The 14,467-nt window shown below is 38.1% G+C and overlaps 1 protein-coding gene across 14 annotated transcripts in view; it reads left to right on the forward strand.

The window, feature by feature from the left end:
* PSD3 (pleckstrin and Sec7 domain containing 3) overlaps positions 1-14,467 on the forward strand; it is a 575,456-nt gene that overhangs the window by 336,118 nt on the left and 224,871 nt on the right. For all 14 annotated transcript variants that reach the window (XM_043893683.1, XM_043893690.1, XM_043893691.1 and 11 more), the window contains 4 exons: positions 7,601-7,795; positions 7,913-7,993; positions 9,673-9,785; positions 12,287-12,345. In XM_043893683.1, coding sequence (XP_043749618.1) covers positions 7,601-7,795; positions 7,913-7,993; positions 9,673-9,785; positions 12,287-12,345 — 448 coding nt within the window. The remainder of the gene's footprint in view (positions 1-7,600; positions 7,796-7,912; positions 7,994-9,672; positions 9,786-12,286; positions 12,346-14,467) is intronic.

The following is a 14,467-nucleotide window of genomic DNA, read 5'->3' on the forward strand; positions in this document are numbered from 1 at the left end:
ATGTGGTACGTACATACAATGGAATATTACTCAGCCATAAACTGAATGAAATAATGCTATTTGCACCAATATGGATGGACCTAGAGATTACCATACTAAGAAGTAAGCCAAAGACATATATAATATCCCTTATATGTGGAATCTAAAAATATAAAAGTGATGCAAATGAACTTAAAATATAAAACAAATAGACTGACAGACATACGAAACAAACCTTTGTTTACCAAAGAGGAAAAAGCAGAGAGGCATAAATCAGGAGTTTGGGGTTAACATATATGTACTACTATATATAAAATAAACAACAGGGACCTACTGTTTAGCACAGGGAATTATACTCAATATTTTATAATAACCTATGAGAGAAAAAAGTCTGAAAAAGAATATAGATATATATGTATGTATTACTGAATCTCTTTGTTACCTGAAACTAATCAGTATAAGTCAATTATACTTCAATAAAAAAGTAATTAAATTTTTTTTGATAAAGAGTTTTTTTTTTTTAAAGATTAGTTGCTATCTCTGCTCTTCCTGAGAAATAAATACCATAGATAATGGAAGCCAAGAAGACGTCCTTTCCTTTCTCAGTGGATGTTTATGCTTCTGCATTTTAAGTGTCTCTCACTCATGCTATTGCCCTGAGAACCCTTCTTGACTACCTTCATTCTGACTCCCCTGAGTCTGCTAACTTCGGGCCTCCATGACTGCATCCTCAGTCTACATGGTCACAACACTCCCTTTGGCCTTTTATTCCCCTTGTGACTGGAGTCATTTCCTCTTACTCCTTGGGGTTCTTCTGACTTGCCTCTGACTAGCTTATGTATGCAACTGAGGTAGGTGACTGTTCATTGTTTTCTAAATGCAGGTGTACCTTAGCCTTCTTAATTTTTTTATCCTAGTTTTATTATCACAATTATATAAACATTTAAAGACACTTAAAAAACTTAAAGTAAGTATGAAATGAGATAGTGTATCTGGTACCCTCTGCTGATATCAGTCCCCTTGGAACTTTTCAGGTTCAGTTATACTGAACTATTAGGTTGGTGCAAAAGTAATTGCGTTTTTTTTTTTTTTTATATTGGTAAACTTTGCCGTTTGATATTAGAATATGTTCTTAAATGTAGTTATGTTATACATCATTTTAATGTGCATTTCTTGCTTTCTGTTTTTTTGCTAACGACTTATTACTTGCTGTTTATTTTATACTTATTTTAGACTATAGAAATGATGCTAGACAAAAAGCAAATTTGAGCAATATGTTTATTCGAGTTCAAAATGGGTCATAAAGCAACAGAGACAAGTTGCAACATCAACAATGCATTTGGCCCAGCAACTGCTAATGAACATGCAGTGTAGGGGTGGTTCAAGAAGTTTTGCAAAAGAGAAGAGAGCCTTGAAGATGAGGAATGTTGTGGCTGGCCCATGGAAGTTGACAACAACCAACTGGGGGCATTATCAAATCTGATCCTCTTACAGCTACACAAGAAGTTGCCGAAGAACTCAGTGTCAGCCATTCTATGGTCATTAGCATTTGAAGCAAATTGGGAAGGTGAAAAATTTTGATAAGTGGGTGCCTCATGAGCTGACCGAAAATTTAAAAAAAAATCATTTTGAAGTGTTGTCTTCTCTTACTGTACACAACAACAAACCATTTCTCAATCAGATTATTACATGTAACTAAAAAGTGGGTTTTATATGACAGCCGGTGATGACGAGCTTAGTGGTTGGACCGAGAAGAAACTCCAGAGCACTTTCCAAAGTCAAACTTGCACCAGAAAAGGGTCATGGTCACTTTGGTGGTCTGCTGCCCGTCTGATCCACTACAGCTTTCTGAATCCTGGGGAAACCATTACATCTGAGAAGTAGGCTCAGCAAATTGATGAGATGCACTGAAATTGGTCTGGTATTGGTCAACAGATTGGGCCCAATTCTAGTCCACGACAAGTCCTGACCACACGTTTCAGAATCAATGCTTCAGAAGTTGAATGAACTGTGCTACAAAGTTTCATCTCACCCGCCATTTCGCCTGACATATTGCCAACTGACTACCACTTCTTCAGGCATCTTGAAAACTTTCTGCAGGGAAAATGCTTCCACAACCATTAGGAGGCAGAAAACGCTTTCCCAGAGTTCATCAGATCGTGAAGCATGGATTTTTTTTTTTTTTTTTTGCTTTATTTCCTGTTGGCAAAAGTGTGTTGATTGTGGTGATTCCTGTTTTGATTAATAATGATGTGTTTGAGCTTAGTTATAGTGATTTAAAATTCATAGTCCAAAACCGCAGTTACTTTTGTACCAACCTAATGAAACTCCAGTACTTTGGCTACCTGATGTGAAGAGCTGATTCACTGTAAGAGACCCTGGTGCTGGGAAAGATTGAAGGCAGAAGGAAAAGAGGGCGACAGAGGATGAGATGTTTGGATGGCATCACTGATTCAATGGACATGAACTTGGGCAAACTCCAAGAAATGGTGAGGCACAGGGAGGCCTGGCCTGCCACAGTCCACGGGGGTCGCAAAAGTCGGTCACGATTTGGCAACTGAACACGATAGAAAGTTAGTGCCCCATGTTGTTCCTGTCGGAGCACAGAAGACATCAAAAGGCATGGACACAGTTGCTCAGTTCTGCGTTCTTTTAAAAGATGGCTGTTGACTAATCTCAGCCCACTCTTGTGGGTACAAAGTGAAGTTTAAGATAGTGGTAGGTGAGAGAGGTAGGACTTTGAAAATGCAGAGCTGTAATAAGGAAATAACTAGGTTTGCTCTGAGAATGCAGCCAGGGAGTTGGAGTAAGATTCTTAGAATAGCTGTTATTTCCCTTGGGCTCTTGTAGGATCATGAGTTTGCAGAATTTGTGCACTCCAGGACTTTGGGGGTAGGGGTGACGGGAGTGACGATGGGAAGGACAGGGGGAAGAGGTGTGAGCCCAGCTGACGTCTCCATGTGGCCCAAACACAAAGGCAGTGGAGGTGACCAGTGTAAACGGGCATTCGGGGTCGGCTCGGGAAGGGCCTTACCGACCTGCCACAGGATGTGGGCTTTCATCTTGTGCAGGATATTTGTCAAGGGGGGATTTTATTTTATGACACGCGTGGTGGCAGTGTGCAGGCTGGGGAAGAAGAGTCACAGTGCAGAGAAAGAGGGTTTTCCTTTTGTATTTGGGGGACACTAGGGAGGAATCAGCAGATCACAGTCAACGGAGAGACGACAAAACAATAGAAAAATAGTAGGAATAAAAATTAAATCACAAAAGCCAGTCAAACAGACCTGGAAGGAATATGATTTAGAACAGGCATTCATGAGATAGAGTTATCAGGTAAAATCAGGATGCCCAGTTAAATTTGAATTTCAAGTGAATAATGAAGTTTTTTTTTTTTTTAGTGTCCATATGTCCCATAAAATTATCAAGACATACTTTCAATAAAAACTATTTTATGTTTATTTGAAATTCTGATTTAACTGGGTGTGCTATTAATTTTATTTGGGAAGTGCTTTAATCCTAGTATGCTAAAAAGGTTGTGAAAAGGCTTGGTGGTCAGACTCAGTGATCTGGTCCTTCTCTTGATGATATTGACGATAGGGTATAACCATATTTGTTTCGAGGTGTGCATTTATATATATCCCAGGGAGATATAGACCTTTGGGGAGTCTTTTCTATATTTAAGTGACTGGTAAGGATTTTACCTTAGAAGATTTAAAGTTACTTGATCGAGAAGAAAAAGGGAGCTATAAAGAAGGGAAAATTCAGACTCCTGAAAGCATCTAACACTCAGCAGACTAGACGGACAATGTCTTGTGTATTCCAGGAAACAAACGGGGGTGTCACCCCCGCCGAGGGGTCATCAGTTGCTTCGTGTGAACAAGGCTGAGCTGCCACTGTTGTTTATGCCGTTGATGTACAGTGGCCCCTGTGTTCTGGCTTCTGTTTTTATTAGGACTGTAAAAGCATTACAACCCCCCAACAGTAAACACTTCCAAGAGTGTGAGGTCATAGTAATATGACCTCATAGGGAGCCAGCCAGGTCCTTGGAAGCCCTGTGAACCAGCAGACAGTGGCACTGGTTGGGGTTGGGGGGAGGGTGGCGAGTCCTGGGGAGGGGCTGCTGAGAGGAAGGATGGCCTCGGTGCCCCGTCGGCTCCAGGATGGCCTCTTGGTGTCGGTCATACTGCTGGTGAGTCCCTGCTGCCATCACACTTCAGGCTTTCTGAGTCCGAAAGCACAGCCTCTCTGCTTGTAATGGGGTGGAATGAAGCCATCTAGGGTTGCAAATGCTTATCTTCATTTTATTCCTTACTTCCCTCTTCTCTGAAGTTTTTTCAAGAAGAGTCAGAAAAGTCTGATTGGTACAGATTTTTAAATTACCTCCTCCTGGGGAATATGAGGAAAATGAGGTGAAATAGACTGGCCAGGACAGGCGGAGAGGCAGTAAACACGAGAAATGGGAAACGTAAGGGATAGGAATCAATACTGCATTTTAAAATTTCTTGTATTTTTAAGTACCTCTAATGAATATATTTGTTACGATAATCCTCTTGTATTTGAACGGCATCATTTCAGTACTGTGTATGTAGTATAATTACGCTGTTTTCATGGAGTGACTAAATGCATGCCATGAGTTTGCCCTGAGAAGTAAGCAATAATAAGTAGAAGTTTATTTGAGAAGAAAAATCCTTTCTTTGACATTGTTTTTTTTCCTACAGAATCACTAACATGCAGAGTAAGAGAATGTATGGGGGCACCACTCCACGGGTTTTCTTTTCATAATTATAAAGCCTACTTGACTGTAAATAAAAGAGTTCTTAGAATAAATGTTTTATACTTCCACCATTTACTTGGGAAAACACAAAGGGTGAGGTGACCTTTAAAAGAAATAATTTTCTATGAATTTGCTTACAGGTTTGCTGTATATAATAATTAAAGAATTCAATTGTCTGATAGGACAAATTTCACAAAACCATTTGGTAATGTGAACTTTATAAAGGAAGGTTTACAATGAAAACAATATTTAAATGTATTTACGTGAAGATTTTATTGCAATAAGGCAATTTATTTTAATTGGTGGGTCTTTCTATTGGAAAGTTGTTTAAGGTGGCTGATTGTTTAGGGAGGGTTACCAAATGTCTTGGTTTGCCTGGGTGGATTCCCGTTTGTGTCTGTTGTCTTGTCATGGACTATGGTTTAGCATTTGACTTCGACTTTAGAAAAATGAAGCATTATTATCAATGGTTACAGTAAAAGAAGTCAGCCCAGGTTTGCACACCTCCACTTTGAACCTCCAGCTTCTCCACAGTCACGTCTGGAGTGTGTGAGCTGATGTGTTGAACAGAAATTTCACATGATTTGGGTGTAAAAGACTTGTGCAGTGCTTGCTGATAAGTGGGCTTGGCGAGAGGCTTCGAGGGACAGTGACCCTTCACGCCCGGCAGTGGCTGGGGGCGCCGGGACCCTGCAGCCCCAGGTGATCCTTGGTCATCAGCTGGCTGTGCAGACAGAAGCTGCCGCTCAGATGGCGGGTCAGAGCGACATCGGACGTCGTGACTTAGGTAGATAGGTGCCAAGGTAGAGCTTGAGCAGTTCTGCTTGAAAATGTCTTCCCTTTGCTATAAGGATTTTTTGTAAGGTTACAGCTAGGTTTTTTTTTTTTTTGGTAATTTTTTCCTCCCATTGTAACCACATATTTAATGATTTTACCATCTGTGTTTCCTTCTCAGACTGTCCTGGTTTGGACAGTCAATGATTCTCTGCTTATAATTCAGGACAAGTTAAAGAGCTGTGGAGTAGGGCAAGGGAATGCAGACTAGGATTCCTGGCGTTTACATTATTGAAAGGTTGTGAAAAAACAACAAAATCAAAAAAAGCATGTGTGACAGCGAGCTTATGTGGCCTGCAAGCCTGAAATAGTTACTCTCTGGTTCATCACAGCAAAAAAAAAAAAATCTTTGCTTTAGAGTCCACAGTGAGTGTGCTGGAAGGCTCCCCAAGCACAGCTGTTTGCCTTGGGCATAGCCCTGCGTTGTCAGAAGTCGAAATGAAGGCCTGGGAGTCACAGCGTTCTCGGTGCTGGTGCTAGAGGCGTGTGCTGCGGCACCCAGCTAGAGCCGAGCTTCTCACGTGGGATTCTGTGGCTTCCTGGGACCCTTTCAGTGGGTTTGTGAGGCCAAAATTATTTTGTAATAACAGTGCAGCCCTGTTTTCCTCTGTCACCCTGTTGATAGCAAAGCTGATACACGCTAACTGTACAAAAGGAGTGATGGAAGCCCCAGTGCCAGTCAAGGCAGTGGCTCCACGCTGGTCCAGCGCGCTTTATTCTTCTCTGCTGTGCGTGCAAAAGAGGAATGAAGGCCGGTTTCACCTCATGATGTCCTTGATCAAGCAGTGCCAATTAATTACCTTTCAGCCCTTGGCCACCTGCCATTTCATTTCACGTGCAGTGAAATGCAAACTCTACTTGAAGCACTCTAGCAAAAGCACGCATGTAGTTTGAGTTGTGAGCTTTACGCTGGTCACTTTTTTCATGGAAATGCCATTTTCTTTCAAAGTCTAACTGATAAACTGGCTTTGGCAAACATTTTCTTGAAAACTAATGGAGTGAGCCTATTTAAGGAAAACAACCGTTGTGTTTTTTTTGTAGCTGTGATAAAACTTAAGTTTCAATCAAAAATTAGAATTTTGGAAAACTTGTATCTACCAGCAAGTTTAGCAGCTTTCCAGTACTTAGCAACTTTTCTGAGGATGTTAGTGGTAATGTTAGTAAATTTCTTTTTTAAATAATGAAATGTGTCAGCAAATATTCTTCAATTGACCAATTTATGTTGCAGAATCATGCCTGGGTAAGATGCTTTCAAAGTGTGGGACATTTTTAATGTAAGAGTACAAAAAACTCATTGATAGAAGTTTAGATTCTATCAGTATATTACAACTAACTTTTAAGAAACTACCACTTGTTTTATTTTGGCATCATATCAAAAAGCAATATCCACAATTAATGATATTAAAGTGCTCCCTAGTTTTCTATTTCTGTGGAGGCCAGATTTTCTTGATATTTTCAGCCACAATGATGTATTGTTGATGATCTAATGTAGAAGTGACTGTGAAGTCCAGCTGTCTTCTAGTTTCACCAGACATTAAAGAAATTTATAAAAGACATAAATCGCTCTTGCTTGTCTCTTTACAATTTATGCTATTGTTTTAGAAAATATAGCTGTTTTTAATTAAATATGTTATCTATATTTGTGAAATGGATTTTTTATTATTAAGTGAATATTTGAATTTTTCCATTTTAATTACTCATGCAGTGAATATCAGTAGACATAACCCACATACACAAAGGTCTTTGAAGTCTTCTATACTTCTAAGAATATCAAGGTTTGAGACCAAAAGTTTTGAGAACTGCTCATCTAGGGTTTAAGCAATCAATTCTCTAGTATGTCAAAATAGAGTAACTGAGAATATTTTTATTAATAATTAAGCATAAGATATATCATTTAAAATAGTTTTTCATTTGTTCTACAATATTATGATGATTTCCTTAGCTATTTTCCTTTTTGCCACACAAAAACAATCTTTTCTATTCTTTTGTTTCCTTCTTTATCAATTCTTACAGCAATGCTGGGGTGAAAACATCTCTGCTAGAGGCTCATTCTGAAATGGGGAGCACTGAAATTCTGGAAAAGGAGGCCTCAGGAAGTCTCAGTAACGGTACCAGCAGCAACATAGAAGCAGCCAAAAGGCTGGCCAAGCGCCTTTATCAACTCGACAGGTTCAAACGGTCGGATGTGGCAAAGCACCTAGGCAAGAAGTACGTCCCGTCCCAGGGCTGGTGTCAGAGTGCATCCTTACACGCGTGCGCGTGTGTGTGTGTGTGTGTTCTGGTGGCTTCAGTTTTAATAACCAAGTCTATTTTATTTTCTTACAGCAATGAATTTAGCAAACTAGTTGCGGAAGAATATTTGAAGTTTTTTGATTTTACAGGAATGACACTGGATCAATCTCTCAGGTATGATTAAATATTACCTGTTCTTTGCTTCTAAATAGTTAATTCTGAGAATAGAAAATGATGTGCTGAAGGTAAAGTCTGATTTTTACTTTTTTAGACCCACAGTTATTTTGTGACCTTAGCTCAGAGTGTATCATGGAGAGTAAACATTGTGGAAAGTGGGGAAAATGTATTGTCTTTGTGAAATTACATATGAACCCATATTCTGCACGAAGTATATGACAGAGTAAAGAATAGCTGGCAAAGTAAGGCTTGGAGAAATGGAATCTGTGGGAATTTGGTTTTTGAATGATCAAATTTTTTAAAAAGGCACAGTTTATAGACTGCAGAATTAAAGACTTTTTTCTCTAATTATTTGTTTACAATAGCCTAATAGCTTTTTCAAAGAGTACTTTGAAATTACCTAATGAACAGGATAAAAATCAATATCAGGATAATCAGCAGAAAGTATCTGTAAAACCATTTTAGTCAGTATTACTTGTTGCTGATCTGTTCAGATGGGTTTGGAAACACCCTGACCCTCACGTCTCACACCATACTGTACTGTCAATTTCTAAGCGCGGCTGAAGGTAAAACCCAGCCAGCATTTAATCTTATAAACTCAGAGCCTGGAGGAGCTCTGAGATCATCTTGTGTAACACTCTAGTTTTACAGATCAGGAAACTGAAGCCTGCGAGGTAAAGTGAAGATGTTCAGTTAGAATGCACAGCAGTGAGTTAGTCTCTGGCTCTTTGCATGAATCAGGCAGTGAGTTAGTCTCTGGCTCTTTGCATGAATCAGGGGTACTTAGAGGTTTTCTGATGAAAACAGGGAAAGGTGGGGGAAAGATCTATATTTTTGCTTTGCTTTCTCATGTGGTTTATAAAAAAAAAAATCAAGAGAAATTAAAGTTAGGTCAATATAATTTAGATTAACTGCAAGTAAGGAAGTCAGCAACATTTTCATCATCAAATATGGTTTATGATATGTTTCTCTCAAAAGCAGGTTTTCTTAGGACATTTTAAATAATTTTTTTCTTTCTCGTCTCACGTTTAGGGCAGTGCATTACTTTGTATAGTGAGAGTCCTGGATACATCTCTAATAGATGGTACTCTCAGTGACTCTGATCTAGATTGGCATTCCTAATTCAAAAAATAAATTAGGGTTTTATTTTCCAGTCTCTTTCTCACGTAGCAAGTTAAAGATAGACTGTGGTAATAATAGGCAAAATAAAATGAACAGAAATCTACTGTGCACAAGACTGTATAATTGTAATTTTAATAGTGGGTCATTACCGTCAAGTAACAAAATGACAAAGAAACACTGTGATCTTTGTCAAGTTTTAAGACATAGATCATGTGGTTATGCATCCAGACCTCAGTGTTCCTTAGTTTTTTCTGACTCATCTTTAAAAATGGCTTCTTGACATCATATGTGGAAATCACCCACCTTCCCAAGCCTGTTTTTTGATGTATTGGCCACCATGCTGTTGCTCTGTCATCTTTTTTATAGACATTTCCTATAATAATAGTGTCAATATAGATTTATGTTGAATAACCATCTAGTGATTTTTAAAGAATAACTAAAATATCTTACCTTGTATTATTAGTTTCTTATGTTTATATGAATTAAGTTTAACAGTCAAACAGTATAGTCACATTTTCTAAAAATTCACCTTTTCCCTTTTAACTCTTTTTTAGGTATTTCTTTAAAGCATTTTCTCTTGTGGGAGAAACCCAAGAACGAGAGAGAGTTTTAGTACACTTCTCCAATAGATATTTTTACTGTAACCCAGATACCATTGCTTCACAAGGTAATCTGATGGAAATGCTTAAATTTCTTCTTTATAACAAGGGCTATTTTTCTCAATATAAAGGTTACATTTTATTGTGGGAAATATAGAAAATTATGTAGAAGAAAATGAAAATCATCGAGTTATGTCTACTTGCCTAGAAATAACTGTTGGCAGTTTGATTTACTTCCTTTTAGTCTATTTGTACAATACTTTATGTCAGGTTGGAATCATTACAGAACTCTGTCTCCTACTGCCCTTCCCTTGCCTGGTGAGCACCCCTCCTGTCGTCAGATGCTCTTTGAAACCGGTCTTTAGTGGCTGCTCGATGCTCGTCACTCCGGCAGTTTCACTTTATTTTCCACATCCGTAGTATGACAGTGTACTTTCTTTAAATCGCTTGTGGTTTGTCACTGAGATTTTAGTGTCCATGCACCCTGTAATAAATGAAAAGCTAGCTCTCCACTTTCTTCTTCCCATACACCTGATTTTCTAAGCTTCCTGATGAAGTGCATGTGTAGTTTTATGGTTAGTTCCAGAAACATTTGCAAATCTCACTGGGGCGTATGGTTGTATCTCCAATGCTTTTTTTGGGCATTCATTTTTCCAACACTGACCACTGACTCAGGTTTATGATTTTAATGACCTATATTTGTGTTTACTATTTTAAAAAGCAACTTTAAGCTATTTAATTTTTTATATACTCTATGAAGAGAGATCATTTCTCCATTTCAATTCTTATAATAAGGCCAAGCTTTCAGGGTTTAATATAAAAAAATATTCACTTCCAGTTGGAGTATCTTTCATAAACCTAAGAATTCTAGACTAGGTCACTGAGACTAGATGCACTAGGAATTATAATTGTCTCTTAACTTCTGTATGGCCAGTTAACATTGTGTCAGTGTTCTTTATATTGACGAAAGCGGTTGTTCCTCCTGCCTCTGCCCTGCAGGCTGTAGCTAAATTGTCTGATTGTTAAAGTCATGTTCTCATCTGTAAAATGGGAACTGTCTTTCTTTATTCTTTTGACTCTGCTAAGACCATTTATTCACTGTATCACTGTTGGTCTTGACAAGAAAATGAAAGGTATAGAGGTGAATTGTTTTTGTTAGAACGTTCTTCAAATCTGAGAAGACCCTGACATTCCTAAGTGAAGCAGGGACTGTGGATTCGTGTATTCAGTTGGCTGTTGATGAAGATATTTGAGAGTTGGCTGCAGAGTTTTATAAATACTTTGAAGAACCTGTTTTTATATGTATTTAGAATACTGGAATAAGTGAACTTTTAGGCATTCAGCAGCATCTGCTTAGAGATATTCTACTTAGAGAAATCACCTACTGAACTCAAAGGCATATTTTGGAAAATGAGGCATCTTTAATTCATGAATTCAGCAGTTGGACAAACCTTTTTGTACATTTAGTATAAATTAATAAGATTTTTCTCCCATCTGCAACTGCTGCACTGTACTTGGATTGAGAATTGCAGGGAGAGAATAGAGCTTTTTCTTTCCCTTTGTAAAATAAGAAGAGAAAGTGATGTTTCCATGTAAGTGTGAAATGATCTTGCTGGTTTGGGTAACGCATTTCCTTTAGGTAGTTAATTTTTAAATCTTCAGTGATTATTTCAGTATTTCACTTTTGTCTGATCAGTTGTATCCTGGGCCAGTCAACCTAAATGTTGCCTTAAAGGAGTGGCAAGTGGAAGGATAACTATTCCTGTCTATATATTTTTAGCCAGAGAACTAATACTCAAAGAGTAAGCAGTGGAAGATGCACATATTGGTTTTCTTTAACTTTTGCTTCTTTCCTAATTCACTTTCATTCTAGAAAATAAAATTTTAAAAATAACAGCATTAAATAATTTATTTTCTTTTCCATATCTTATAGAAAATTGAGAAACTATAAGTAAAAAGAGTAAAATTATAATTTTATTATCCATAGATAATAATATCTTTTAATACTATGTTATAGATCATTCTAGATGTATTATATTTAAATAGAATCATACTGGATATAATTATTGTGAAATATCTTTCCATTTCAACGTGTGTACTTGGACAGCATTTTTAATGACTTCAACATAACAGAATTGTGTTTTAGGTGGGTCATATTCACTCACTCCCATTGTCAGCAAGCTTCCTTTAGCTTGCTTGTATTTTGGGTAGCTTGTATTTCGGGTAGCTCTTTTATTTCATTAGTATTAATATGAAGTTTCCGAAGTGGATTTGCTGTGTCAAAGGACACTGTTTCAAAGCTTGAGACATTTACTGTCAAATTGTCCTTCAGAGTTAGGACCAATTGACTTCATCACCAGTAGAGTTCAAGTCTGTGCACTGAGATTCTTTTAATAACGTTTTCTTATCTATTTTCTGTTTCCCCAAATGAATATGATTAATTGTGCCTAGCCACAGGATTGTGTTTTCATAGGTTCTTAATTAAGCATAGGTATGCTGTTTTAATAATATTGAGTGGTCCAACAGGAACTAGTGAATTAATGCTTTCTGTCCTTGTCTCTTCCATTAGATGGAGTCCATTGCCTCACCTGTGCAATGATGCTTCTTAACACAGATCTCCACGGCCATGTAAGTGTAGGGGTGTGGAGCTGTCTTACAGAGAGAGCTCCAGAATTTCCTGGGCTTATCTTTGCTTTTGTGTTCATACATGTTTACCCTCTGCCTTCTTTTATCTCATTCTCTACATGGCAGGTAGGTAAACATAAACCTTTGGAAAAAGAAATAGCTTTCTTACATGCTAGCACTGAGCATAATTTTAAGGAAGTACTGTATTGTCTACTTGTCTGGAGTTGTTCTAGCTATAATGCGCGTGGTCTGTTATCTTCTTTGTCCACTAGATGGCAGAGACTGAGCTTTTACTTTTGGTTTTGGTTTTGTGTTTTGGTTAGCTATGAGGGTTGATACAGGATAGCAGAAAAAGGATGTTAAGTTCGATCTGAAAGTGTTGACTATGTTTTCACTAAATATAGTAGCAAGTGTTAAGAGATAAGTTTTTTAAACACCCCTCAGCTTACCTGGTCTTTTGCTTGTTGAAATATCAATATAATCTACATAAAGTATAGCATGAACTTCTTAAATTTATAATTATAACTAAAGTTTCACCTTTCACAGAGGTGGAATTTTAGCTCTTACTTAAACTGTTCATATTAGAGACAATAAGAAATGTTTTAGATAAACACAGATCAACATGTACATAGCACAAAAATTATTTCCTAGTCCCACATCCATTTATTTTGAAGAGAAAATCACATTGCTTATAAGTAGTCTATATCATCCCTTGACTTTCCATATGGTTTTGACCCTACAATTAAGAAATCACATTAAAAGAACTAAAACTTAGATAATGGCCCTCGTTTGTTTTTCTGTTCCAAAAGGTCACACCTTATTTTAAACAAGAAAAAGGATAACTCCTTTTCTTGTTCTCCCCTTTAAGAAAGGCAAACGGAGCTGTATGGGGTCATTGAGATGGACTGAGGGGAAAAGCCTCAGTTTAACAGGGTGGTAAAATGTCTTGTGGAGAGAAGTACTGGGATTCCCACGGTGTGAGCCTTGGAGTGAGTGTCAGAGTCCAACATTAATTCAGCTTGACGTGGGGCTGGCCAGTCAGCGTACCGTCCTAACCTGTTTTCCTGTTACTGATGAAGCAGGTTTCCACTGCTGTCCCCTGTTGGTCCTGTGATAACAGCTGCGACTCTGTTCCCTTCGTCGCCTCTTACTCAGTTTCCTAATCTGACTATCAGCTGAAGGAGACACTTTTGATTTTGCTTGTCCACACGTAACATTGACCCAAGCCCATGGGTCCCAGCATGGGGGACCTTCTTCACGTCGGCTATCTTACGGTCCTAGCCACATACCATAGTTGTGTATTGACTCTGTTCTGACTGAGAAAATGTGTAAGAATGAAGAAAAGAATCTAGTAACAGTTGGATCCTTCTTTAAAGGTTGAACACGTCATAGAACTCCTGTAGAAGTAGCTAGATTTGCAGGCATCTGTTTCTATTAAGGAGGCCTCCCTGGTGGTTCAGTGGTGAAGAATCCGCCTGCCAGTGCAGATGTGGGTTCAGTCCCTGGCTGGGGACGACCCCCTGGAGAAAGAAATGGCAACTTGTTTCAGTAGTCTTGCCTGGAGAATCCCACGGACAGAGGAGCCTGGCAGGCTGTACAGTCCATGGGGTCGCAAGAGTCGGACACGACTTAGCGATTAAACTACCACCACCATTTCTGTTAAAAACTGGATTGCTTTTTAAAAAGCTAATCGTTTTAATAGTACTTTCAAATAAACATGTGTCTTGTTAATCACAATAATTTGAAACATAGCATTAAATAAAGGTGTGAGGTTTGTTATTTATTCAGATAACTCCACACGCTTGATATACAAACAAGACGCCCTGGGGTGTTCTGTGCATGGGTCAGAACCCTAGGTCTTGGATTCGCTCGTCTTCAATGTTTGAGGAATTGAACTAAGTGACTGAGTGATATACTACACTTCTTTTTGGCAACTGGACTATAAGAGTTTATATAAGTGAATGGTTAGTATTATCTTGATTTATGCCAATCATACATAATTAACAACTGATTATAGTGGCAAAATTACATATCAGGGAGAAAATTATAAATACAAATTTCTCTGTATCTTCAAAATCATGTTTTCAGTGATTATTAGTTCTCAGCTTTGTTTTTAAAAGTGTGT

The sequence above is a fragment of the Cervus elaphus genome, chromosome 32 (genome assembly GCF_910594005.1).
Source record: "Cervus elaphus chromosome 32, mCerEla1.1, whole genome shotgun sequence".
NCBI classification, from domain to species: domain Eukaryota; kingdom Metazoa; phylum Chordata; class Mammalia; order Artiodactyla; family Cervidae; genus Cervus; species Cervus elaphus.